The sequence below is a fragment of the Orbicella faveolata genome, unplaced genomic scaffold, assembly GCF_042242905.1.
Source record: "Orbicella faveolata isolate gen_17 unplaced genomic scaffold, um_ofav_v1 contig_1, whole genome shotgun sequence".
In the NCBI taxonomy this organism is placed as follows: Eukaryota; Metazoa; Cnidaria; class Anthozoa; order Scleractinia; family Merulinidae; genus Orbicella; species Orbicella faveolata.
In genome coordinates this window covers 3,965,001-3,989,571 of record NW_028301536.1, presented here as the reverse complement: position 1 = coordinate 3,989,571, position 24,571 = coordinate 3,965,001, and the positions used below count along the sequence as shown (strand labels likewise).

Here is a 24,571-nt window from a genome sequence, read left to right as displayed (position 1 = left end):
ACGAACATTGCTGCGGCCGTACATCATTTATAAGGGTTCATGATAGGAACAATAACAGATAGGCGTTAGTGACAACGTGTCGTGGTGGCATGGAGTGCGATATTTTCATCTTTTACAGAAATTATTATTCTTTAGGAAAATCACAGTTTTCGACGACGAGCCTGACAATTTGTTGACCTTCACTGAATCTCCTAGCCTCGACTAATTCCCTCATGTCAAATTAGAACACTGATTTACTGCCTGACTGCTAGAGCGTTCCTACAACTCTTTCCAGCTTTCCAAAACTTTTATGCTTACCCCACCCCACCCACGTACTGATTCTACTCTATCACTAATTTTAAAGACAGTGCATGCTCAGAAAATAGGTCCGCAGTGCGTATATATGTGGGTTACAAGTTTGGTTTGTTTTAGCTTTACGGGTGGATTTTGAAAATAAAAATCTGCCTTCTATTTATAAATTAAATAAGAAAACCTATTATCATAAATACCGTTATTTGATTGATTGAAAACAAATACCCAAATTGTCAGCTTTGTTTTGCTGGGATTAGTGACAAACAAAAAGGAAAAAGGGTCGGAAATTCAAACCACGGCCTTTTTCAAAAGGATCTTATTGCTATTTAGAATGGCGTGAAACGTTTTGAAGATACCTTCATGGTTTCCGGCTACAGCATCGTACAAGATCCATAGCCCCTCAAGGATTATGAAGGAGTTTTAGACGACCTTTCAGTCAAAATGTCCTGGTTAAAAGCTACGGTTGTTAATTGCCTTGCAGCGGTGAATGCGCGAAGCTACACAAAAAGAGGCTCTATTACTTAATTGCAATACCCTCCTCAAGGGTAATGCAAGGGTAATTCGTAGTCCCTGCAGCCTGGGCCTTCCACCAAGCAGGCGCTCCTGCACATTGTTTTTAATAATAACGAACGTAAAACCTGATTAAACTGAAATCCGTGAAGCCTTCTCCACCCTCACATCGATGCCAAAGTCCAACGCTCTGAGCCTTAAATCCCGAGGGATACTCCCATCCATGAGCTATACAAGAATGTGCTGCGGGATAGGGTAGGGTTTTTGAGGTTATCGATCCTTAAAAAACATACCCAGTTCAAGGCTAGAGTGCAAAAACCATACCCTATTTTTGACCAAAATCTGCGATTTTCCCTACCCTATTTATGAGCTGAAAAAGTAGCTTCTTCTAAAAAACATACCCAGTTCGAGACCAGAGTGCAAAACCCTTACCCTATTTATGACCAAACTCTGCGATTTTCCCTACCCTATTATGAGCTAAACAGTAGCTTCTTCTAAAAAACATACCCAGTTCAAGACTAGAGTGCAAAAACCATACCCTATTTTTGACCAAAATCTGCGATTTTCCCTAGCCTATTTATGAGCTGAAAAAGTAGCTTCTTCTCTAAAACACATGCCCAGTTCAAGACTAGAGTGCGAAGACCGTACCCCATTTATGGCCAAAATGGCCAAAATCAATAAATAGGGTAATAAATAAATAATAAATTATGACCAAAACGGCTGAACACCCTACCCTTTGGGACCGCACATACCTATATAGACAAACCGGAGGAATTTGAAAACGCTGGCTTTGCGTTTTACTTTGGACGGAAAACACTTTGAAAAAGGAAGCTTTTCGGAAACGATGACATCACGATTATGATGTGATTTCCTTGCCCGAGATTTCCACAAACGCAACTCCAAAATAATCCAGTGCTTGTTGCGTTTGCAAATTTCTCCGGTGTAGTGTGGACCGAAATCATTCGATGCGTTTTCAGAGAGAAAACGACGTTTTCAAATTTGAACAGCGTTTTCGAAAAGTTTCGTTTTAATGACAGCTTAGTGTGGACGGTACTTGAACCGTAGAAATAAAGCTCTTTTTCCAAATTTCTCCGGCTCAGTGTGGACGCGCGGGGCTCGCAGTCTTGTCAAGATGCTCCATCGCTTCCACTTGGCGTACTGTGTCATATAACCTTGTTGAGTAGCGTAATTTACTAGCTAGGTTTACTTATTCTCGTTTAATCGTTCCACAAACAGAAATGACGTGAATTGCTCATAATTTAATAGACCATTGCCAAGTTACCTTTTTTGCCTCTGTTTCAAACCGAGTCCTTGTGCAAAACCTGTCATATGAAAATGAGACTGATTTGCATGAAAATGAACCTGTAGGCGGAATACATTTTCGTAAGAAAGGTTTCGTGCAAAGACTCGTTCTGTCAAAGAGGCAGGACAAAAACAGGCTACTGAATTATTGTCATACATTTTACGTTCCAAGCTCTCTATTGTATTTTTATAAATAACATTTTACAGTGGTTTCGCTTATCTACCTTCCTTTTGACAGTTAACCAGAAAATTAATAGGCATTTTGAAATCGATTTAAAAATAAATTTATGTTTTTTAATTTCACCTTGTTTCAAAATCCAGAAATTTTAGAAACCGATTCCTTTATTTAAATTCGCTATGAATTAACAGAAAACTGGGACACGTTCTCCATATTTCATGTAATACTATAGTAGAAAATCTGAGATAAAGTATTTTTGAAAAGTAAATTGTTGCGTTATAACGCTGTGAACTAAACCAACAGCATAAAGTAGAAACTGAAAATTTGGTCTTGAAGATGTTAGATAACGTCGTTGTATTGTCGTTTTTATTCTTGGCCAATTTTCTACACGTTGTCAATACGCTAATAAAGGAGGGAAATTTAGATCTATTTTCAAATTTGTGGACAGCATTTTATTTCATACACAAATTAAACAATGTTGAAAAAAATAATTGGCTTTCCAATAAACATAATCAACAGTTTTGCAGCTGCAACATCGACACGTTTTCAAGTTTCGCGTCTCAGAAACGAAATGAAAATTATTTCCACTAATTATACCATGATATATAGTTTTGAGAATCTAATAATATATCAAGAAGGAGAAATTTGAAAACGCAGCTTTATTTAATTCTACGGTTAGGCCATACTAATCCGTCGCGAAAACGGAGCTTTTCGAAAACGCTCTTCAAAACGGAGGAATTTGGAAACGTCGGCTTTGCATTTTAGTTTGGGCGGAAATCATTTTGAAAACGAAGCTTTCCGAAAGCGATGACATTACGGCAATCATGTGATTTCCCTGCCAGAGTTTTCCTTATCGAAGCAAAACTCCAAAATGGCCAGTGATCGTTGCGTTTTTAAATTTCTCCAGCGTGGTGTGGACGGAGGACATTTGATGCCTTTTTAGAGGGATACTTCCGCTTTCAGATTTCTCCGGCATAGTGTTGACGGGGCCTAAGTGAACTAATAAAATGCTATTTTAAATAACTTGGATTCTGATATCTTAAAAGTTGGTAAAAGGTTTAAATGCTGTAAGTTAAATGGACAAGCACTTATTTTCACTTATATAAATAGTTTAGCAGTAGACTTGTTAACTTTAGATAAAATTTTAATAGATTGACAGACGACGTAGGAACTTTTAAGAAGTCAGAAAAGGCACATGACATGCACTGGTCAAGTCGCTTCTTTCACACTCCAAGCAAGATTGCAAATTGGAAACGATGAACTAAAATCGTGTATAAACATTCTTAATTGATCGTAAATAATCCATCCCTTAAAATTCCTGGTTAACAAATAAACAGAAAATGTTTTTGTTCTTTTTGTTCTCTCAGTTTTATTAACAAACAAACAGTTAAGTGCACAGCCGTAGCGAGACAAAACTTCTTACCGAGTTAACATCAGAAAGAATGCATAGCCTCTTAAGGCACAGTGAAATACACCTTTGCACAGAGGCAATTGCCTCGATTCGCCTGTCAGTAGCTTCTCCCTTAAAGAGACAAGTATACCAAATGATTTTCAAGCGTTTGATAATTTCAACACGTGAGCGTTAACTGAACTCTTCCACAACTTTTAAACCATATGCACGGCTAAACTTCCTGTTTTTCTAAGCTTTTTTGGATTGCTGGAAGGTTTTTCTGCCGGATAATCGATATCGTTAATTAAGCTGAAGGCTGAACATTTGGAACTTTTCCCGATGATGTGACACCTTGTCTGAAACTTCACAACAGGATTAATATTTTATTTCCATTGTTCATTGCCTAATGAATGTTTTTCCTTTTTCTCAACTCTAGCTTTTGTCCGATTTCTAGGTATTCAAAAGGTTTTTCTTGCATTTTGCCGCCGTAAAAAGACATCATATGCACAGCCATACGCAAATGAATAATTTTACCCAGTTATGGCCCACTCTTTGTTTTGATACTGGAGTTCATTTCTCTCAGTTGTGTTGTGACGAAACCCGATCCGTTGAATCCGGTACCCGCGCAAACATCCATCTGTTCTCAACGCAAAATATGCCTGCCAATTTAAAATCACTTAGGAGAGACGTTGCGCCAATTAACTACAAACCGTGTTAACAGAATTTATTGACTGTTTTTTAGTGCAGATACCCAGAAGAAGTCTATTTTATCTATGTAACCTAGATATAACGAGTTCCGCAGATCATAACACGGGTTTGTTTTCGTGAATATGTGTTAATCTAGCTTCTGTAATTGCGCATGTGCTGAGCGGATATGGCAAACGCGGTCAGAACTCACCATTTAATGAGGAAGTGAAAGCCCTTTTAACGGATATTTCCTTTGTTATTTACATCGTAATATATAATCCAACGCTGATTTGAGCCAATTTTGGGCAAAACGTAGTTTCTGCCCGAGATGAATTTCCTTGCATCACCGTTGAATTTTAGTGACGTATATTGAAAATAAAAGTCAAAAAGTAATCATGAAGAGAGCTGATGCCTGCCAATAATGGGCGCCCGCACAGCGCAAACCAAGAATGAGCAATCTTTACAGTATATGACGAATGAATTTAAAATTCTAAAACTCTCTAATATTGGGTGAGGGATCAATGGTAGGAATGGTAACAAAATGTGCAAGTTCGTTGTTTTTCAAAGTTTCCTTCGATTTGAAGGAAATATAAAGATGGCAAATATTATTAACTCGATACATCTAGTTACTTTGAAGAAAGTGTCCCACACGCATGGTGAGCTAAATTTTTGGCGTGATGTATGGTTTCTACTTGGGATTTCATTGTATATTGCATTCTTCTTAACTTAACTGCCAAGTTATCTGTTGGAGGACTTAAATGCAATATTTGATCTACTTCAATTAGAAGTTGTTGCCGAAGATAATTTCCAATTTGTTCACAGCTTGCACAATTTGCATATAATATATACTTATCTTCTCAGGTTCATATAAAGAGTTAAAGTTTCATTTTTGAAGAAATCGTATTGGCAGCAAATTAAAGCTATCCGTTTATAACTAAGTGAAATAATAAAAATATATGGTCAGAAATTAAAGATATTTCTAGTGGAGATCGACACTTTACAATGCTGTCCCTTCGTGAGTCAGCAAAAGTGTATATTACCAAGGTCACGAACATAAAGAAGTTGACTTCTCTACCGCACGACACGCTACGATAAATAAAACAATTTGAAAATTGGACTAGATCGTGATTGCCAAAATATCTGTTCCTCGTGGAGGGGCTTCGTATCACTCCTTATAAGAAACATTGCAAAAAAAAAAAAAAAAAAATTAAACAAAGGTACATCTTCATGGACCGTACGTCATAAACAATGAACGTGTCTAAAGAGTTCGTGAGGACGGTCCGCATTGAATAAAGTTCGCATTGTAATGAAAATAAGGCAGAGATATTTTTTTATCACAATCCTTAACATCAAGCTGAAAAAAAGGAAAAACTTTCTCGTGATTCTAAAAGTGGACGTTTGAGAGAGCGGAAGCATTAAACATTACACGACCCCTAGGGGAGTGTTTCAAAAGCTGTTTCGAATTTTCCCAAACTTTCAGCATCTCGGCATCTTTTTAGAAACGACTTTCAAACTTGCTTCTATCTCCTTGTTTCTAGGAAAACATTGCTCTTGGTCTGGAAATAAGTAACATTTACAGTTACATGAATAGTTCACAGCACGGCAACGGAATAAACAGACCGCCTACATAATACAACTATGTGAAAAGAGCTCCAGATTTAAAGTAGTGTCCTATACAAGCTAAAGGAAGATTTAAGTATTTTTCTTAAATGGCTTATGAAACGGTCGTTGTGTTTTGGGTGATTTGGAACAAAACTGTGGCTATCAAACATTTTGTCGTTTCAGCCAGCCTTAATAATGTAAAGTTCTACTAAAATTAATAACCTTCACCCGAGCAGTTACCATTTTTCCTTTTATGTATTTGTCTATTGGTTGTCTTCATGACAATGTTAATTTTAATTTTGTTTAGAAAAGCGTCCTGAGGCAGCAAGATCCTTTTGATAATTACAAGGCAAATGAATTCTATCTCACTTGGACTGGCAACTTTGACGTCGAAAACAACAGTAAAAACATCATGGAAAAGTGGAAAAAATATATCTTCAGCTGTTATTTACAAATGATGTTAAATATTGGACTTTGAAAATACAAAATTCTTCAGTGTCACAGATCAGCCCACGCCCTTTAAAGTCTCACCTCTGCATTTGCCTTGAAAAACATCATTATTCAGTGAAACACAATGCTATTTCTTCAGCCCAGTTGGAAAACTTCGCGTTGGATATCACGTTAGGCCGATATTTTGATTACGACTCAAAAACGATTCAAAAAGAGTCAGTTGACGAGATCAGTACGTTATATTAACACATAAAATAATTTCAATGCTTGTTAAATTGATAACGAAACAAGAATCTATTGCTCTAAAAGTCCTCTCCTCAGAACAAACAGATTTTTTGAAGTGCTAAAGAGGAAGCCAGTATTGGTGCGGTAGACGGACGTAGTCGTGTCCGTGACTTTCGCCAAGGTCAATTGACATTCTCTTGTGTGACACATGTACTACATCAAATGCGAGCAAAAGTGAGTTTCCCTTGTTTATTGTTTACCCCGATCGCTAAAAGAATGAGATTCCAATTTGCTAAGAATTTTCACGCACATTTTTTCTTTAAAATCTTGGGATAACATGATATTACTTTTGCTCTTCTTGAAACGGAGTTTCTATCATGTCAAATTCGAGTCTTCTCCGGACAAGTGAATATGCCCAGAGATAAATTAAGGTAAACATAAAAAATGATAATTACGGTTTTAATTTTTAAACCAGCATAAGCATCTCTTTAGACTAAGATTTATTACATGTCACATCTTCCTACTGTAATAAACATCTCCCCGGCTAAGGCCAGTTTCCGGCCATTTCCTCAATCCTGGTTCAAAGAAAACTTGAAGAGTTATGCCATGAATATGCACGCGTTCTATCCCTTTTCTGTAAACAAGACTTGCAAGAATGTGCAATTGATCTGTTTCATTAATACATAGAGGATATTACGCGGTGACGAGAAGATATGAATTTCATATTCTTGCCACGAGAACATCAAATTCATATCTTCCAGCTAACGTGTAATGTTCTTTGTATTATATAGACATACTGAAGACGGCGTTTTTGACGATTTTCCGAAGATTTCCGACCACTTTCCGAAGTTTTCCGAAGAGTCTCCAAACTTGTCCGAAGGTCACACGAACTTTGCCCAAAATTTTCCGAAAATTTCCAAAAATTGCTGAAGATTACCGAAGATTGCCGAAGACTTTCGAGGAAGACACGAAGATGTTTCGATGATACACCAACAAATTTAAGAACAATTTAAGAGACAAAATTGATATCAGTGAAATCATCGATGTCTTTACTAGTGAGGATATGAAAAATACGCCACTCGAGTCCCGGATGTGGTTTCGTATGAATTTTATGAATGGCGCATTTTCCAGTAAAACACTTGTGTCTATATAATAAAATATTTGTTTCGAAAGTCCACAAACTTGAAGCCAACTTATGCTGGTGTTTTAGACAGTGCTCTGACGGTCTACTAAGCACGTTCTGTTTTTAATGTGTGCGCCGAGTTAATACTCGTAGAAGGTGGCCACGAAGTCGGAGAATTTAAAGTTATGGTTCAGAGAACAGCGACGCTCACACAGTTCATACAGCACATTATTTATCGTTACTTATCGCTTAACCGAGGGTGACGGCAACAAAATCACTGTCCATGCATGGCAAACCAAAAGAGTTGATTCTAGCCTCACGGATAATCATCGATTATTTTTAATTTTCAAATCACTTTTCACCAGGGCAAAAATCATACTTTTAAAAATTAAAGCTGACCGAAATGTTCTTTGTCAAGCAACTGAGTATTCGGAGCACACAAACTTTAACTGTTTCAGCGATACAAAGTACTAGTTATACTGGAAATAAGTTACAAACAGAACAATGTGAAAAGCTTTTATTTGCTGACATTTCTGCAAGAGAAACAACTTAATTTAAGTGCCACCTACTTCACCGACTGGCTTACAAAACTAGCTGCTTAAAAAAGAATGAATTTTAAACAGCTTCAAAAACATATTCAGTGAGACCTTCCGTAAGAGATCGACGATAATGGTTTTATTTGAGATTTTGACAACTTGGAAGGAGCCATTATAAGAATTAAGAATGATTAACGACTATCAGGAAGGAAATGAATTAAAATTCTTGTCGAGGATCTTTCAAGTTTAAGCAGCATTTCTTTGAAATTTCTTGTGATATGTAATCCTTTGTAAAGATAGCTTCCTAGATTATATTATTACAGTGCATCATTTTTTTAACAGCTTGAGCAAAAATGCCTTCATCTCTGACAGACTGAGAAAAATACCATTATCAATAAACATTGAAATGGCAAATATCTGTTTCCTTCGCGAGTTAAAAGCAAGTAATTTGAATTCTATTTTCGGCTATTAACTTTAAAACAACAAATTACAATATCTCCTTCCTTCTGCCAAGATTAAATCTTTCCTGAAGAAGCTTAATTCTGGGCTCAGTTTAGTCGTTTAATACGCGTTTATTTCACTATATGAGTATTTGGAATAAGTCTCACTTATAATTTCGTTTTACATTTGGTGCTCAGTTGTGACGATGTTCACCCAGAAACGACATAGAAACTGAAAATAAAATGATTTCCAATTGGCTATAATCTGAACTCAACTGGAGGGCATTTTGCTTTCAGACCTCCTAATTATCCAAGGCAGATTCTAAAGGTCCGACGAAAAGGGAAGATATGATTTAACATACCATTGTGAACGGAAAAAGACCACCTGCAATCCCACTATTAGTTCTACAGAACAATAAGTCTGGTAATAGAGAATCAGCTTATCTTGATCAACCAGCACTTCAGGGAGTTATCCCTTGGTATCGTCCGCATATACCGGAAGACGTGCATTACGGAATATATATGCCCGATTTCTTGGTGGGAAGTTTTAATCATGATAATGACTCTTTCAACCTCTTTAAGGAAATATTCCTCGTTTCCCGAGTCAATAACAAAAAGGACTCTGAGAAATGACAATATTTTAATCAGACAATCATCCACTTTTTACTGAACAGACGAATTTGGGGGTAGCTGTCAACCATTATCTATTTATTACTTACACGCCTTATTTTCATAGCATAGCAACAACGTAGCTGTAGACAGACTCCTCTTGTTCAAATTTATGTCTCACGTACTCTTCAAATTCTATTCAACAAAGACAATTGGAAACCCCAAAGCGGAAAATCACGATTTTCAGAAAAGCTGTGTATTTGTCTCTTCTTACTCGTTCAAACTGGTGTTTTCTTTTTTAGGGTTGCACCAGGCAACCATAAATATATAAATTTGATTGCTTTGCTCTTACGTATGCTTTATCGCTTTGTTATCAGGCTTATCAGTATGCTTCCCTGCTGGCAAATGACCACAAAAAATTGAAAAGGGATAATTTAAATTCAATAAAATTAATCATTTTTCTACTTTTTAGCAATTTACGCAACACTATAGCATCAAGTTACTGAAAACTGTTGCCCCATTTCCTCGACGGCTAGTCTTGCGTTTACTCCAAATTTCAGCTAATAGGTTTCGTGATGTTTGCGCTTGTAAACAAAACTGAAAATGTTCAGATAACGTATTAAATTAAGAAAACGAGAGGTGAAACAATAGAAGTGGTTATAATAAGCACGTAGATATTACTACTATTAAGAGTGCGGTAAAAGTTCGCATCGCTTTCAAGGTCAGTGATATATCCCACTTTTCTTTGTCTTGTTACACTTCCTCCTATAATTCAACCTTTTAATTTCGCCAACCTCGACACATGAACGCAAAATTGGCCATTATGTCTAAAAGTTGGCAGCGTTTCACGTGTTTGCATGTCAATGAAATTAGTTTTTGCGAAAAGATTGAGTTATGAATACTGAGCAGCTGCTGACATCAATAAGTTTTAAAATAATCATGGAGGTTTTAAAATGTCTTCAATTCGTTAATTATAAACAATCCAGCCCTCTGCATTTTATTTTGACGCAGCGAACATAATTCAAACTGACTGCTTTGGGAATTTTGTAAACTTCTAAACTAGCCCCATCTTATTAATTTTACTGTGTTTGGCAGCACATCGCTCAATGTCTTTGTTGTCGAATTGCAAAGAAGTTTAAGTCAACAAATTTGATGTCTTTATTTCACGCGCCACTTCCATTGTTGGTTGTTCTTTTGTATCTTAATGACTGCCTATCGTCTCGCTTACCCTGGTAGCTCTTCCCTTACAAAAGCAGGCTTTCGACCGTTTGGTAGTGGATTTATAACACGTGCAAGCATCCTCATTTAGTCTGCGTTTAATCGACACTAAAAGCAATTCGTTTAACACAGGCAGCGGGTTACCAACTTATCGCCTGAACTAATCTTAGCACTCAAATGTGTACTCCACTGGTTTTAAAAAATATCTTGGCACAGGCAAATGTTTTCCATTAACCTAAAATTTCCTGTTTCACTAACGATAAGCAAGTAGTTCAATGCCAAATTGCGGTTGTTATTTATTCATGGCTTCCATTGAGGGCAAAACGGTCCAATATCCGCCTCGCGTGAACACTTGAATTGTTATAACACGAGCAAACAAACTTTTAACTTTGCACTGCCGCCGCATAACCTCGTCTCGTTGCTTCAGCACTGCAGGCTTGCAGACTGTTAGGTTGATGCCGTGAGCTTGGATCTTGCCCAAGTGAATAATGATACCATTAAAATTTTGTCTTAAACATCACTTTTACCATGAATATTTAATTGTCTTTGTTCATTGCATGAGATTGCCTGATAGACAAATTTCCCTGTTTTTCACAATTCCATTTTCGAGTTTTCCATCCAAGATTTACAATTTGTGTCGGCACCCATATATTTTTTCTTTATTTATTTAGCTCCCCCTGTATAAATTTGTTCGTATATTCCAACCAATGCGTCAGTTCTGACTAAACACTACCGTGACCCACTCCGGTACCAGTGACTTTCTTACAGCTAAGGTTCACCTGTTTAAAATGCCATGCGGTTTCGAAAAGTAAATCGCTTTTAAATGTGAATTCAGTGATGTTAATATAATGTGACAAAGACGCGTGAAAATTGGGCTCACGTTTGCCAAACCGAACGGAAATTCAGCCTTAAACCATTTCTCGTCTGAGGTAGCCCCTTCACTGGGTCCAAAACTCAATAAACTGTATTATTTGTTTTAATCGGGAAATTATAAGAGTGCCGTTATCCTAAGATATATTGTCGCTCAACCTTCGCTCACTCTTTAGCTAGCCTGATAAAGGCTTTTTTCTCTTTTATCTGAAGATAAAAACATTAATGAGCGAAAAGCTCTCCGGCCTTTTCACAAATTCCTGATAACGATTACGAATCAGTACTACGCTCTTTGTCATGGAAAATCCATAACTCCTTTGTGAATAGTGCCTCAACACCATTTTCTCACCTTTCGAAAGCCCAATAAAAGGAATAATTAAGTTTTACTGGGGGGTGAAGTAATTCATTAACACTTTCGAGGCGTCGAGATCGTTCATCAAGTAGCTTCCTTTTAAGTGAGCAGCCAGAAACCTTTCCTCGACAGCCATGACATTTTCTCGCGCTCCGGCTTTCATTGAATATGATTAATTTATATTGAGAAATGATATCTTTTGAGAAAAAACAAAGCTATGAACGACCGTGATACTTGTTTTAAATTGGCAGCGTTTGAAAGGCAGGGCACTCTGTTGTGGCGTGTAATTTACAAACTCTTTCTTTTATTGTAAATATTTGACTACAGTTTAAGACATATTTTACAATTTGGACCAAAAACTCTAAATTCACTAATCGTTTTTCTTTTTATCCTCGTGAGTTTGGCATAATCAATCATACAAGCATCTTCAGTTGAAAGCTGTCTTTCGTTAATGGTTCCTCTTCATCTCTTGTTTCACCTCGTAATTACACTGGAAGTTTTGGGAATACGACGAATTCGAACAAATTTATGAAAATCGGGTTTCACTTTGCAAAATTTCATCCCCACACAGATGATCGAAAATAAAATATAGAGGTCGCTCGATCGTAACTTAGGGTTAAATATTACGTGCAGCATATAAAGTGGTTCATCTCTTAGCCCTAATCGATTTCAGTGTTGTATAAATAGGTGTAAATAACAACTGTAAACACTGCAGAGTCCTTTACAACCTAAATCAACCATCCCAGCTTGTGAGTATGTAAAGACGTACTACTAAAGTAGGCAAGGAATGGGAAATACTAATGCTCAAAATTTCCTTACCAAACGTCGGCCATCATCACGCCACTGTCACATTTTGGTCACTGAACACATTCCCGTTAGATATCCTAGAGTTACGACTGATATTACTTTCAGGTATCAAAACAAGTGATTCCCGTTAGATATTTGACTTGTCTAGATTTTGAGGTAAAATGTTTTGAGCTCTAAAATGTTAGCACGAGGCTTTTTTAAGTCCACGGTTGAGTGTTTATTTGGCTGTGGAAAGCGAGTAGTCACGACTACGTCATTGTTCTTCTCTCCAGCAACTCGTTGTTATAACAGGGACGACATCGGCGGCGCTCTTAGATGAGGAGGCAAAAATTGCGAGTAGTGTTGTGGGTACTGCATTCCGGGGTACGATGGATGATAAAACGAATAAGGAGCATGAGGGGTTATTTCGCTAGGACGGCTCTGTTCTCTGTACAGAATTGGAACCCGTACCATTCTCTGGTGACTAGCCTGAGCTAAGCTGGCGGCCTCCATCTCGGCAGCCAGTTGTCTTTTCCACTTGTTCCGTCGGTTTTGGAACCAAATCTTAACTTGTGTCTCTGTCAGGTGAAGTTGCGCTGCCAAACCGGCGCGTTCGGACGAGGAGAGATACCTCTTCATGTCGAAAGTAGACTCCAGTTGATAGACCTGACTTCGAGAGAACACCGTTCTTGTTTTCTTCTTCCTTCGTTTCTTGTTGACATCTTTCCTGTCGCCCTCCGGCGATTGATCGTCTTTTTCTATGGAGTCTGTGAGAGACAAGTGTTAAATATTTTAGACGGTGGATAGAAAATTTGGCCCATCTTGGTTTGAGCACAACAGCGCGACTCCTTTTGCTTTATATTATACCATTTACAACTCAGTAACCGGAAGCGCACATGTTGTGAGGTACTAACCTTCAACAGACGTTCTACTCCAGTCTTCAAAGTCATATTCTACTCTTCTGTCGAGCTCTAAGGGGCTTGCATCAGGCCGGTAGATTTCGCAACCTTGTTTTCTTGTAAATTCTGAGCGCTGTCTATCTATAGTTCCTCCCGCGTCACTTGTGTTATCCGTGTCTTTCCTGCTAGTCTCTCTTGAGCTGCCGTTGTTGAGGATATTGGAAATCGAGAAGGGGTTCGATCTCGCTTTCTCCTCCATGCCTAGCTGCGCGTAAAGAGGTCTCAGCGAATCTTATTTGAGACTGAAGTTGTAGTAATTTCTGTAGCTTAAGAAATGGCAAACAAAGATCGTTTGTGTCGGGCTGAATGCATTGGGGCATGCGAGGCGACAATTTAAGTCAGTGATAATGATCGGGAATAAAAACGTCAAACTTGTTAAACGGCTGACATGTAAATGCGCGTCTGTGATTGGTTAGAGGTGAGGACTAATGGAACCACGAGAAAGCACGAATAATCACCTCCTCCCCCTCCTATACAAAAACCCAGGAAAACTGATAAGCGTTGTTTGTGATTGGCTTTTGGCCGCTATCAATTAGTTCAAGACACGTTGTCATTCTAAAAGCGTTCATGTTTTGTCTTTTTCAATTGGCTGAGGGATAACAATTCGTCAATTACCTCCTTGGTGTCGAACTACAATCATGAAAAGCTTTTCTTTTAAAGGTATTCTTAGTTAAAGTGGACCATTTGTTGCTCCATGTCATAAACGCAGCGTTTAGTCGTGCGGTTAAGGATTTGATTGGCTTCACGCCTACTGAAAACAAACATTCAGTCATCACGCCCCAGAGCAGTGTATCAGACTTCCTCCAAAACTCAAAACGCAAACAACGCTACAAGATGCTTTTTTTAGAAAGCTTCAAGAGTCCATCAGCGAATTCTGGCTCGTGTTAAATAATGCCGCAACGTGCGGCTTGGCAGTTTAAATTTACATAACGCGTTCTGTTGAAAAGATGCGAGCGATAAGGCATAAAATAATTAAGAGCATCAGGGAGCTTTTAACGAGAGTTTCAGGCGATAAGAGTGAAAGGAGGTGATAAAGAGCGTCGAGAAAAGAATCTTATGAAGGACTGCTAATGGTTTTCTGCCATTTGAGGTTGTTTCCACTCAAACGATTTTGATGACTGGATGATTGGCCTAAGTGAACACAGCTGGAAAATTTCATGAGATGCTAATGAAGTGAAACGCAATTGGTGATTGTATTTTGGAGCAACTTGTTTCGCCTAAGAGATATTAAGTCTTTATTTCTTGACAGAAGAAGTGACATGATTGATGAATTGAAGATTGAAGATCTCAAACAGCAATTCAAAGCTGACACTGATCAATGCTCCAACCTGCCAAACTTAAAATAGAAAAAATATGAGCGATTTCAACAGAGGCTAAGGAAATTCATTTCTCAACGATAGTTCGAAGTCGTTTGCACCGTTTTACAGCCTGTAGTTAATCCCTTTCTTTAACCCTTGAACGTGGAAATTCAATGGCTTTCAATAGCGAAAGGAATAAATGACAATCCCTTTAACAGTATTTGAGTAATAAAAACCCGATCTGCGCTTGAGAAGATCCAATATTATTATGTAATTCTTTCCTTTTCATAGATAAATGAAAGGGTAAACAATGGAAAATAATCTTAAGACCATTTAGGTCGAGTCTTAGAGTGGCTATCGCTCGATGATATTTATAGTCACATAAGGCTGTATTAAAAATGTACTTTCTTAAAAGGAGGATAATCTCACGCCATGCTTAGTGAAATACTTCGAAATCGACTTCGCTTTTGTTTCAAAATCTATCAACGCGCAATCAGCTAACACTTAGCAGGCCATTCGCGAATTTTCCGTCATTTATAACATTTCGTGACACCAAAGAAGAAAGGAAATTGATTTAAAACGAAAATACACCTTGAAGGTTTCATCAGACAAATGAATAAAATTTCCGAGGACTTGGATAGAAAGTGACATTTCATAATTTGCAAATTTGTTTGGATATTCATTCAAAGCTTCTGCCTCCTAAATCCGAAACCATTAGACATGAATCGACTTAAGCTTCAAAAACAATTCCTTTCAAAAAGCTCGCAAATTGACATTGTACAAGCATTTGCGCTAGCAACATGTATTCAGTCGCGTCTAAGGCCGCGAGAATGCCAATAAAAACTTCTGCCCAGAGGACGTCTTGTTACCGAATAAATATTTCCTTGTCTCATCTCAGTCAATTTGGACTATCGAGAAATATATTTACAAAAGGAGGGGCTAAAATGAATATCAACAAATACATCAGTTAATAGGTTTTTAGTGGTCTGAACAAGGTGCTGTAAACGGTTGGTTTTACGGTCAGTTTACGGTCAGTTTACGACTCTTTTGTGGGCTTTTACAGCAATCAGATTAATTGCAAATGACGTTTGACTATGCCTTTCAGTGATGAAAGTTTGTTCCTTTTACCCACTTTAAAAGAAGAGCTGGACAGAAATGGCGGTTTTTATGTTTCTTATTAAAGTCAGGATCTCGCCAAATGCTTTAGACATACCAATCTTTGGACAAGATCTACGAACTTTTAGCGAAATTTATAATGCCAGTCTTGTTAAGAATTTTGAACGGAAATGAATTGAAGTTGTGTCTTCGCTTTAAGTTTTTTAAATTGAAAATAAAAGTGGTTTTAGCTTTGCTGGCGTTCATATCACAGCAAGTGACAGATTTTAATTCGTGTCTGTAGAGAAATCTCCTTATTTTGATAGAAGAGATTTGAACGAGAGGAAGACATAACTTGTTATTTCGCATACTCGACGTGGTGACACATGCAAATGTCTGGACGTTATGATTAATGGCTTGCTCGACACATTTTTATCATTTCGAATAATTTTATTGCAAATCAGCCGTCATTACCGACAGAGCCCAGGCGCCAACTTTCTATAGCACACAAAAGATAACAACATTGGTTTTATCGCCTGGCGTTTAAAACTCCTATCCTTTAATATTGCCTTGCGCTCCACCCCAAATATAACTAAACACAAAATAAATCGCCTGGTTTTTTTGGCAAGCTGGGACAAAGCCTACATCCACTGAGCAATCTATATTTTGATTCTTGGCGTTTTACCGAACAAACACTTTGAGCAAAGTGTCGCCCTTTTGTGCTTGATGCCTATAGCTCAGCCGGCCTCAGCGTGCCACATAAAAACGTGTTATTTCTTAGCTACGGAAGCAATTGTTCGCTTCAACTCTTTTGCAATTGACTAAACTCTTCAATTAATAGCAATTTACAGCAAGTGTATTCTTAATCCTGGGGATTTCGAATGGCCCAATAGCCGAACGTGCACTCATAAAACTATAGTGTGCCATATTTCATCCATTTTACAATAAGCCAAGGCGATACATAAATTTCAGTCAAGTCAAAACCTGAGCATGGCCTTGTCTTGCCTGGAGGGCTTGTTTTGACAAGTATTGTTGAAAACCTTTCACGATATTAATATTTTAAAAGAGGTGATTTGTAAAGTGGTGAAAGTTGGTGGCCCTTTCAGCTGCTGTCCTCACGCAATCACAGAAGGAAAAAGAAATGAAGAGACAGAGGACAAAATCAAAGTGAAAAGTCAGGTTTCGTTTGTTTATAGTTGCTCTAAATTGGACAACAAAGGCAAGTATTCAAATTATCTAACATACACAGTCAAATTTCGTCAACATTCAAGCTTAAAATGGAAAGCAATTAACACTCAGCAGGCTTTATTTCGATCGTTTTGTCCTCGTCTTTGTTTGGTAGGTCTTTGTTTGGAGTTGAGAAAGGCCCCCGAGGCAAACCATGAATATGTGATGACATGAGGCAAATCGAACGTAGAGTCAAAACAAGGCATATATTGGCCCTTCCATATGAAAGAGAAAGCATTTTAATGCTTGATGATATTCTTGCGGGTTTTTCTACTTGGAATCCTAGCGTTTATTGTTATTGAGGGTTTTTGTTTACAGTACTCTTTCACCGAGTAATACTTTTAGTGAATATACGATTAAGATTCCATTAAGAACGTTAGACGAACAATGTCAAGGCAATTAGGAGTTTCGTTTATATGTTTCCTAGCGCCATTAGGCAGCTAACGGCTCATCACGTAGTGTTTTTATTAATCCGTGTCTCATATATTCCCAATCTAAATCTTCTGACGATGGCTCGCAATTCCATGTTGGTACTAGAAACGAACCATGGTTAACCCCCACTCATATCGAAAGTTAAAAGCAATTTTCTACTTCTTCGTCTCGACCGCTGTCTGCTCCAGTCGCTTTAAGGTTCAGTAGTATGAATTTTTATAGCACTTAGAGACTTAAAGAAAGGATTTCAATAAACACATAACAGGATGCAGACCACTTTGTTAGCTCCTCCCATCCAATGCGAATCAAAAGCCAACATCGCTTAAGAGAAATTAATCGCCGTGGTGAATGGGTGACCAAAGAGGCGACAAAAGATCTAAACACGTCTAAGGCAACTCAAGTGCTATTCTTATGCTTAGAAGGCCTTAAACAAAAGAACTAAAGTTGAGGTGCCCAGAGCAATGATACAAACAAACTTTTTAAACTGCGCGCTTGAGCCCGAGAAGAAATTAAATAAATACCAATTCTGTTACGTTTTGGTAAGCAGTCCTTAGTGAAATATTAATTGAAATATGACCAAAACCTCTAACATTCTTTGCAGAGCGTTTGCTAAGGTTGGTGATGTATAAATTAAGGTGAAAATTTGCCCAGTCCAGCGCTAACTCTCTCCGTGATGCATTTCTTCTAAAGCTATTTCTGAGAATATTGGCTAGAGTAGTATAATATCCAATAGTTGATGATATATGTGTTCTCATGGCTCTACTTGAAAATAGCGTTCGGAGAAATGAAATTTTGATCGCCCTTCCCAGTCATCCTTTGCCACTGCAAAACCGGTTTTGCTATGTCATGTTTGTTTTGGTCGATTTAACGATCAATTGCTGACAAAGAGGCTGGTATTGTAAGGTCGCTTTCATTTCTTGCTTTCATCGATGCTAATGACGCAGCATGAATTTATGCCTTTTTTCTCATCAACAGTCAATAATTGACTTTTCCTTTTCAAGATGCCAAATTGTATTTGTAAGGTTTCATAATTTACAATGTTGAATCGTTCAAAAGTTCACTTAATACGATTGGAGGTGGCATATGTTCATTTAAAAATATAGTTCTTAACGCGAAAATGAACAGATTGTATATAATCAGAAAAGCCTTCACTGGATTTCCTGACTGCAACTGAACTCTGATTGCACTTGATATGATCGCTGATTAGGTTCAACAAATGTATCTGTAACAGGAAACTGCTCAATCTCGACTATCAGTTGAGAAACTTTATTTATATCTCGGGTAGATTGCATTGAAGTAGCGATTTTATTTTATATTCAATTTCCAATGTCCGCTTTCAAATATATAGCCGAAATAGTGAATACATGGAATTACCTTCCGAAGATGAGGTAGCCACAAACGAGATAATTTTCCAAGCCTTAATAAAGTTTAAAATAGATACAACGAAGAGCCAGAGCAAAATCGGCACCTGATTATTCATGGTTGTGATAACCAAGTGGAGCGTTTGGAGAAAATACGGATTAAAAGAGATTTGGCAGTAACTGACAACGCCTGATAATTAGAAACTCTTTTCCACCGGTTTTGATATGATAACAACAAACAATAATTATTGAAGGTATGGGTCTATGCTTCGATCAGATAATATCTGAATGTAGTCATACATCTCAGTTTTTACATGAAAAAGGTTGACCCAACCGTTTTCATGTGCAACACGAATTATCACGATCTATCAAAATCGAGACTTATCTGTGACAGCCACACCTCACTCGATGTTTATTACCGTGTTCAACGGAACAAAGATTTTGCGAGCAAAATAAAGATTGTGACATCATATTTTTTTAAACAGAAGAGTCCCAGTGTTGTACTCCTGACGTTGATATCATTTGTTTAGCCTTGAGTCAGCGCCGAGTATGATCGGGTCCGCCTTGATCCAAAGTTCCTTTTTCATCAGTTGATGTCGCATGATATTTTGTTTTCAACTTTATGCACCGGCCGCATTATCATTTGTTTTATGTACGTGTACGGATTTATAACGCTAAAGAATGATTTTAGAAATAGGATATATGATCTGCACTGAAATTAAATTGTAGCTGACCGACAGAAGCAATCCGTTACCATAGTGACTGGTCGATTCCAATGGAAAATTTCAGCCTGTCCAACGTTATGTAACGTAACCAGGTTTTCTAACTGATTTCAGTTTTTGAAAAAAAAAATTAACAAGAGCATTCAAGAAAAACGTAAATGTTAACAACTTTCAAAAAGCTATTCACTTCTTTTAAGCTCTCTGTGAATATGTAAATTTTTAAATCTCTATTAATCTTGTACCGTTTTATTAATTTCATTTTGTTTCTTTTTTTTCGCACATTTGTTTCGTACTTTTTACTTCATGGAAGTCCTCTCTGAAAATCACGTGTTTACGTGACGGGCGCTTCCTCATATAAGATTTTTATCATCATCATCATCATCATCATTATCATCATTATCATTATTATTATTATATTTATTATTTTTACTGATTGTTATTATTATTTTTACTGATTATTATTATTATTACTATAATCATAATAATTATAATTTCCTCAAATGTGATTGGTGCATAAACTGCTCTATTTTGCTCTAATTAATCGGACAGTTGGCTGTAATCGGACACCTGTAATCGGACAGTTACATAAGCCAATCATTTTAAGTCCTCTCCACTAAATCCACCAATCACAACATTGATTATAATCACTATAGTAACCACTGACTGAGACTGACTTTGTAAAACTGTGGAGGTTTAGTCTCTGGTGACTGTTTTGAAAGAGACTTGACAGCCATTTTGCGAGCTGTTCTCCATATTTTATAATTATGTTATTTAAAATGACAATAAAAAGTTCTTTATCAAATGAAACTTTTACTTTTGTGGGAAATTGTAATTGTTATGCTTCGCGGTCGTCCGATTTTGTTAATCACTCGTATGATTACAGACCGAATTGGACTCCACTCAGTCCTATTACCATTATTTATTATTAGGAGCGGGGCAAACCTTTATCCCCCGTATGTTCTATTTTTGGGGCATGTTTGTAAGCACCTATATTAAAACTTGACGAAGTTCAGATTGAAAACGAAGTATCATCGAAATATCTTTTTTCAGAACATATTTTGCTACAAAACCTCGTCTGCTTCTCCGCACACACTTCGATGCCATTTCTAACTAGCAGGTAACCACTCTTACAAACTTTAGACCAACATCAGTTAAGTTCCAAGGCTAGGAATGACACTGCGTTGGTTTATTTGTAAATAAATTTCAAATCTTTCCTTCACCTGACCTAAGTCAAAAACAACTCAGACCTACATATAAAAAGCCAGTGCACAATTAACATACCATATTATCGAAAATGAAAAGTGAAGATATAAAAAGTAAAGAAAGGTTTTAGTTGTTAGAAGTAGATAAATGCATAGGAACGTGAGATAAGTTCTGAAAACCATTAGACATGATGGCTTTCCCAATCGTTATATTCAGTGTTTGGAATGACTCATAAAATTGAAAATTCACCCAGTTAGCATGGTTAATTACCGAGCCCAAGAGGAATCCATTTTCTTGGGTCAAGTCATACATAAAAAAAGAAAACAATCAATAACCTATTTTCCAAGTATTTCACTCAATTAGTCTCGAATGCACTTTCACTTAAAATATTTACTTTTCATAAACGAATTCCACTTGACAGGTGGAATGTGATATCAAGTACCACTGGTACCTGGTTTGGTTTAGTCGAAGCTGAAAAAAGGAAAGGTGCCTGAAAACGATTCGATTGTAATGGGATCCACTGTAGCAAAAAAAAAAAAAAAAAAAAAAAAAAAGTTAACTTCGCGCACGGGTATTTTCATCAACAGCAAAGATTTTGAGGCGAAATATAAAATAAAAAGGAAAGGAAAAATTCATTAGGCAAATCACCCACAGTGAACTGAAAGACAATGAAAAATTCATGTTGTCTTCAGAGGCATACCGGTCAATGACATTCTTACCAAACAATTCCACTACTAAAGAGCCTCATTTTCATCATGGGAACCGGACGAATCGTGTTTATATCCATGTGCAAATTAAATAGCGAAGCGTGTTGCCATACAGATCAAGCGGTCCGGGTTCGTTCCATGACCGGGGACATTGCCTTGTGTTCTTAGGCAAGACACTTTGTTCTCAAAGGTGCCTCTCTCCACCCAGGTGTATGAATAGATACCAGTCAAGTGTTAGGGCAACCTGACAAAAATGCAGAGGGTAACCTGTTATGGACTAGAAAAACATCCAGCTGCGCAAATCGGGATAGGACACTAGTGAAAAAACAAACCACAATTCATAGGAAAATTAACACTCAAATAAAATTAAATTACGTTTATAGGAGGATATCATTTTCAAAAATTCATATTTTCAATTCTTAGTTTTACTATGGTCACGCCTTTTAACAAGGGATAAATGTGTATACTTAACAATTTACAGGGGTTTTATGGCATACATGCATTCATGAACAGAAAGAACTAAAAATCTCATAGCTATATTTATAAGTTAGTTAGTGCTGGGGTTAAGTGGAATGAGTCAATCAGAACTCTTTTTCACAAGTTGTCCAGAGGTTATAATTTTCAAGTGCTTTTTAAAAATGAAAAGTGGAGATAAAACAGTAAATATCAGTTTTAAAAGTGAATAGATGCAGGTACGTGAAATAAGTTCTGAAATCAAGTAGGAATGATTGCTTGTCCAATCGTCGTATTCATTACAGTAAAACAGATTAGAATGACTGATAAAACTGAAAATTCGTCCAGTTATAAACCGCGCCCAAAAGGAATCCATTCCTTGGGCCAAGTCATCCATAAAAAAAAAACGAAAAACAATCAATAACCTATTTTCCAAGTATTTCACTCAATTAGGCTCGCATGCACTTTCACGTAGAATATTTACTTTTCATAAAAAAATTCCATTTGACAGGTGGAATGTAATATCAAATACCACTGGTACATGGTTTGGTTTAGTCGAGGCTAAAAGAAGGAAAGGTGCCTGAAAATGATACGACTGCATTTAACAGAGCAATATAATTTGGATTTGCTTTAGTAAGCAAAATTAACTGCCGGTATCGAAGTCAAGAGCAAAGATTTTTAAGCAAAGTATGAAACAAAAGAGAAAGAAAAAATCCATCAGGCAATTCTCTTACCATGAACAGAGACAATGAAAAATTCATGTTGCCTTCAGTGGCATATACCGGTCAATAACAGTTTGCTGAAAAATTGCAACCTATTTGCTAATAAAAAGAGCTTCTTTTCATCATGGTCGAGTCATTTGTAGATCCGTGCACACAATAGGGAAGCGCTTTTGAATAGGGGTTGAACGGTTCAGGTTCGTGCCCTGGCCGGGGTCACTGTGTTGTGTTCTTGAGCAAGACACTTTACTCTCACAGTGCCTCTCTCCACCCAGGGTATAAATGGATACTAGAGACGTGTTGAGGCAACCTGACAAAAATGCTGAGGGCAACCTGTATGGACTAGAAAAACATCCAAAACATCGGGATAGGCCACTACTGGAAAAAGCACGACTTATAAGAAAATATTGAAACATCCTATTATTGAAATATACTATTGAAATATTTGAAATATTTTCAATTTAATTTTAACGATGTTAATACTTTTTTCGAGGGGTAAATGTATACACTTAACCGTTTGCGAAGGTTAAATTGCATTCATGCTTTCATGAACAGGAAAAATTCACCATCTCATGGCTATACTTATAAGCTAGTTAGTGCTGGGTTATAGACTTGAGTGGAATGAGTCAGTCAGAACTCTTTTTAACATTCAGTGCAGGTTGTCCAGAGGTTATAATTTTCGAGTGCTTCACACAAACAAAGCTCTTACAAGTTTGAGCTGAACCGAAGTCGAAACAAAGCATCGTGTATAAAATAGGACGTTCAGGAGTTCACTATTGAAAAGCTTAAGAGCGGCAACCAAAAATATGAGTGAAAGGCGTGCGGCTTCAAAAGAACTGGTTCCAGTTTATGAAGAAGCGGCACTTTATCAAATTGCAAAACTAGAAGCTATCAACTAGCAAACGACCTAACATTAAAAAAAAATGTTTCTTGTCAAATTATAGTTCCCGTCTCAACGAGAACGTTGGTCATGATAAATTCCTTTCATTTAGAGCTCTAAGGAAAACGAGACCGACCGCGAGTCACAGCTCAATGGTTGACGGCGCAAAAAAGGACCACCAACAATTGCAAAGCCTAGGGTGCGTTTACTGAAAGCCTCGAATCCGTTCACTAAACATCAAAGAGATTTTAAAAGTTACCTGCATTGGAAAGCACGTGGAAAAAAGGATGGGCCAATGGGTAACTGCAGTAAACAAAGAGGCTGGCAAAAGTTTCCAGCACTTTTCTAACAGCTACACTCTGAAGGATGAATACTAACACTGTTCAACAAATGATGCCCAATCATTGGTAAGCCAGTTGCGGTCATCTTTTCTTTAATAACAGGTTACCATAGCAACAATATGACCTGCTAAAACCACCCTTTAGTTTAGCTTTAAGCCCTTATAACTCCAAAACGAGCTTGGTGACCCCCACTTTTTTATTATCGAATTGTGATTAACATGATAGGATGCAACTTTTTGCAGAGTTAAAAAATTCTGTGGAGTAGGTTCAGAGCCACCTTAAAAGTTTCGATATGTTAAGGTGGCTCTGAACCTACCCCATAGAACTTATTTAAACTTTACAAAAAGTTGTATCTTATCATGCTTATCAAAATATTCGATAATAAAAAAATGGGGGTCACCGAGCTCGTTTTTGAGTTATAAGAGCTTAAGGCTAAAATTAAGGGGGGATTTCCGGTCATATTGCTGCTATGGTAAACTATTGTGCCACAATATTACCAGCAACATGATCGCTAATGGTTGGGCAGTCATTTTGATACCATGAGTTTGGCATCAACCGATATGAGTGGTTACATTGACCCATCAAAATCTACTTTTTGGAAAGTG

At 37.3% G+C, this 24,571-nt stretch overlaps 1 protein-coding gene across 1 annotated transcript; it reads right to left on the bottom strand.

Annotated features, from left to right (window-relative positions):
* Nucleotides 1-12,067: 12,067 nt before the first annotated feature.
* LOC110052537 (homeobox protein HMX3-like) lies at nucleotides 12,068-13,898 on the bottom strand. Its single transcript, XM_020758665.2, has 2 exons — nucleotides 13,484-13,898; nucleotides 12,068-13,336 (listed from the first exon to the last, which is right to left on the bottom strand). Exons 1-2 carry the CDS (start codon nucleotides 13,725-13,727, stop codon nucleotides 12,873-12,875), a joined length of 708 nt encoding a protein of 235 aa, XP_020614324.1. The 5' UTR covers nucleotides 13,728-13,898; the 3' UTR covers nucleotides 12,068-12,872.
* Nucleotides 13,899-24,571: the final 10,673 nt, after the last annotated feature.

Coding starts and splice junctions, on each gene's coding strand:
- LOC110052537 (XM_020758665.2), bottom strand. CDS start 13,727: ATGGAGGAGAAAGCGAGATCGAACCCCTTCTCGATTTCCAATATCCTC. Junction 13,337..13,483: donor GAGTAGAACGTCTGTTGAAG/GTTAGTACCTCA, acceptor TGTCTCTCACAG/ACTCCATAGAAAAAGACGAT.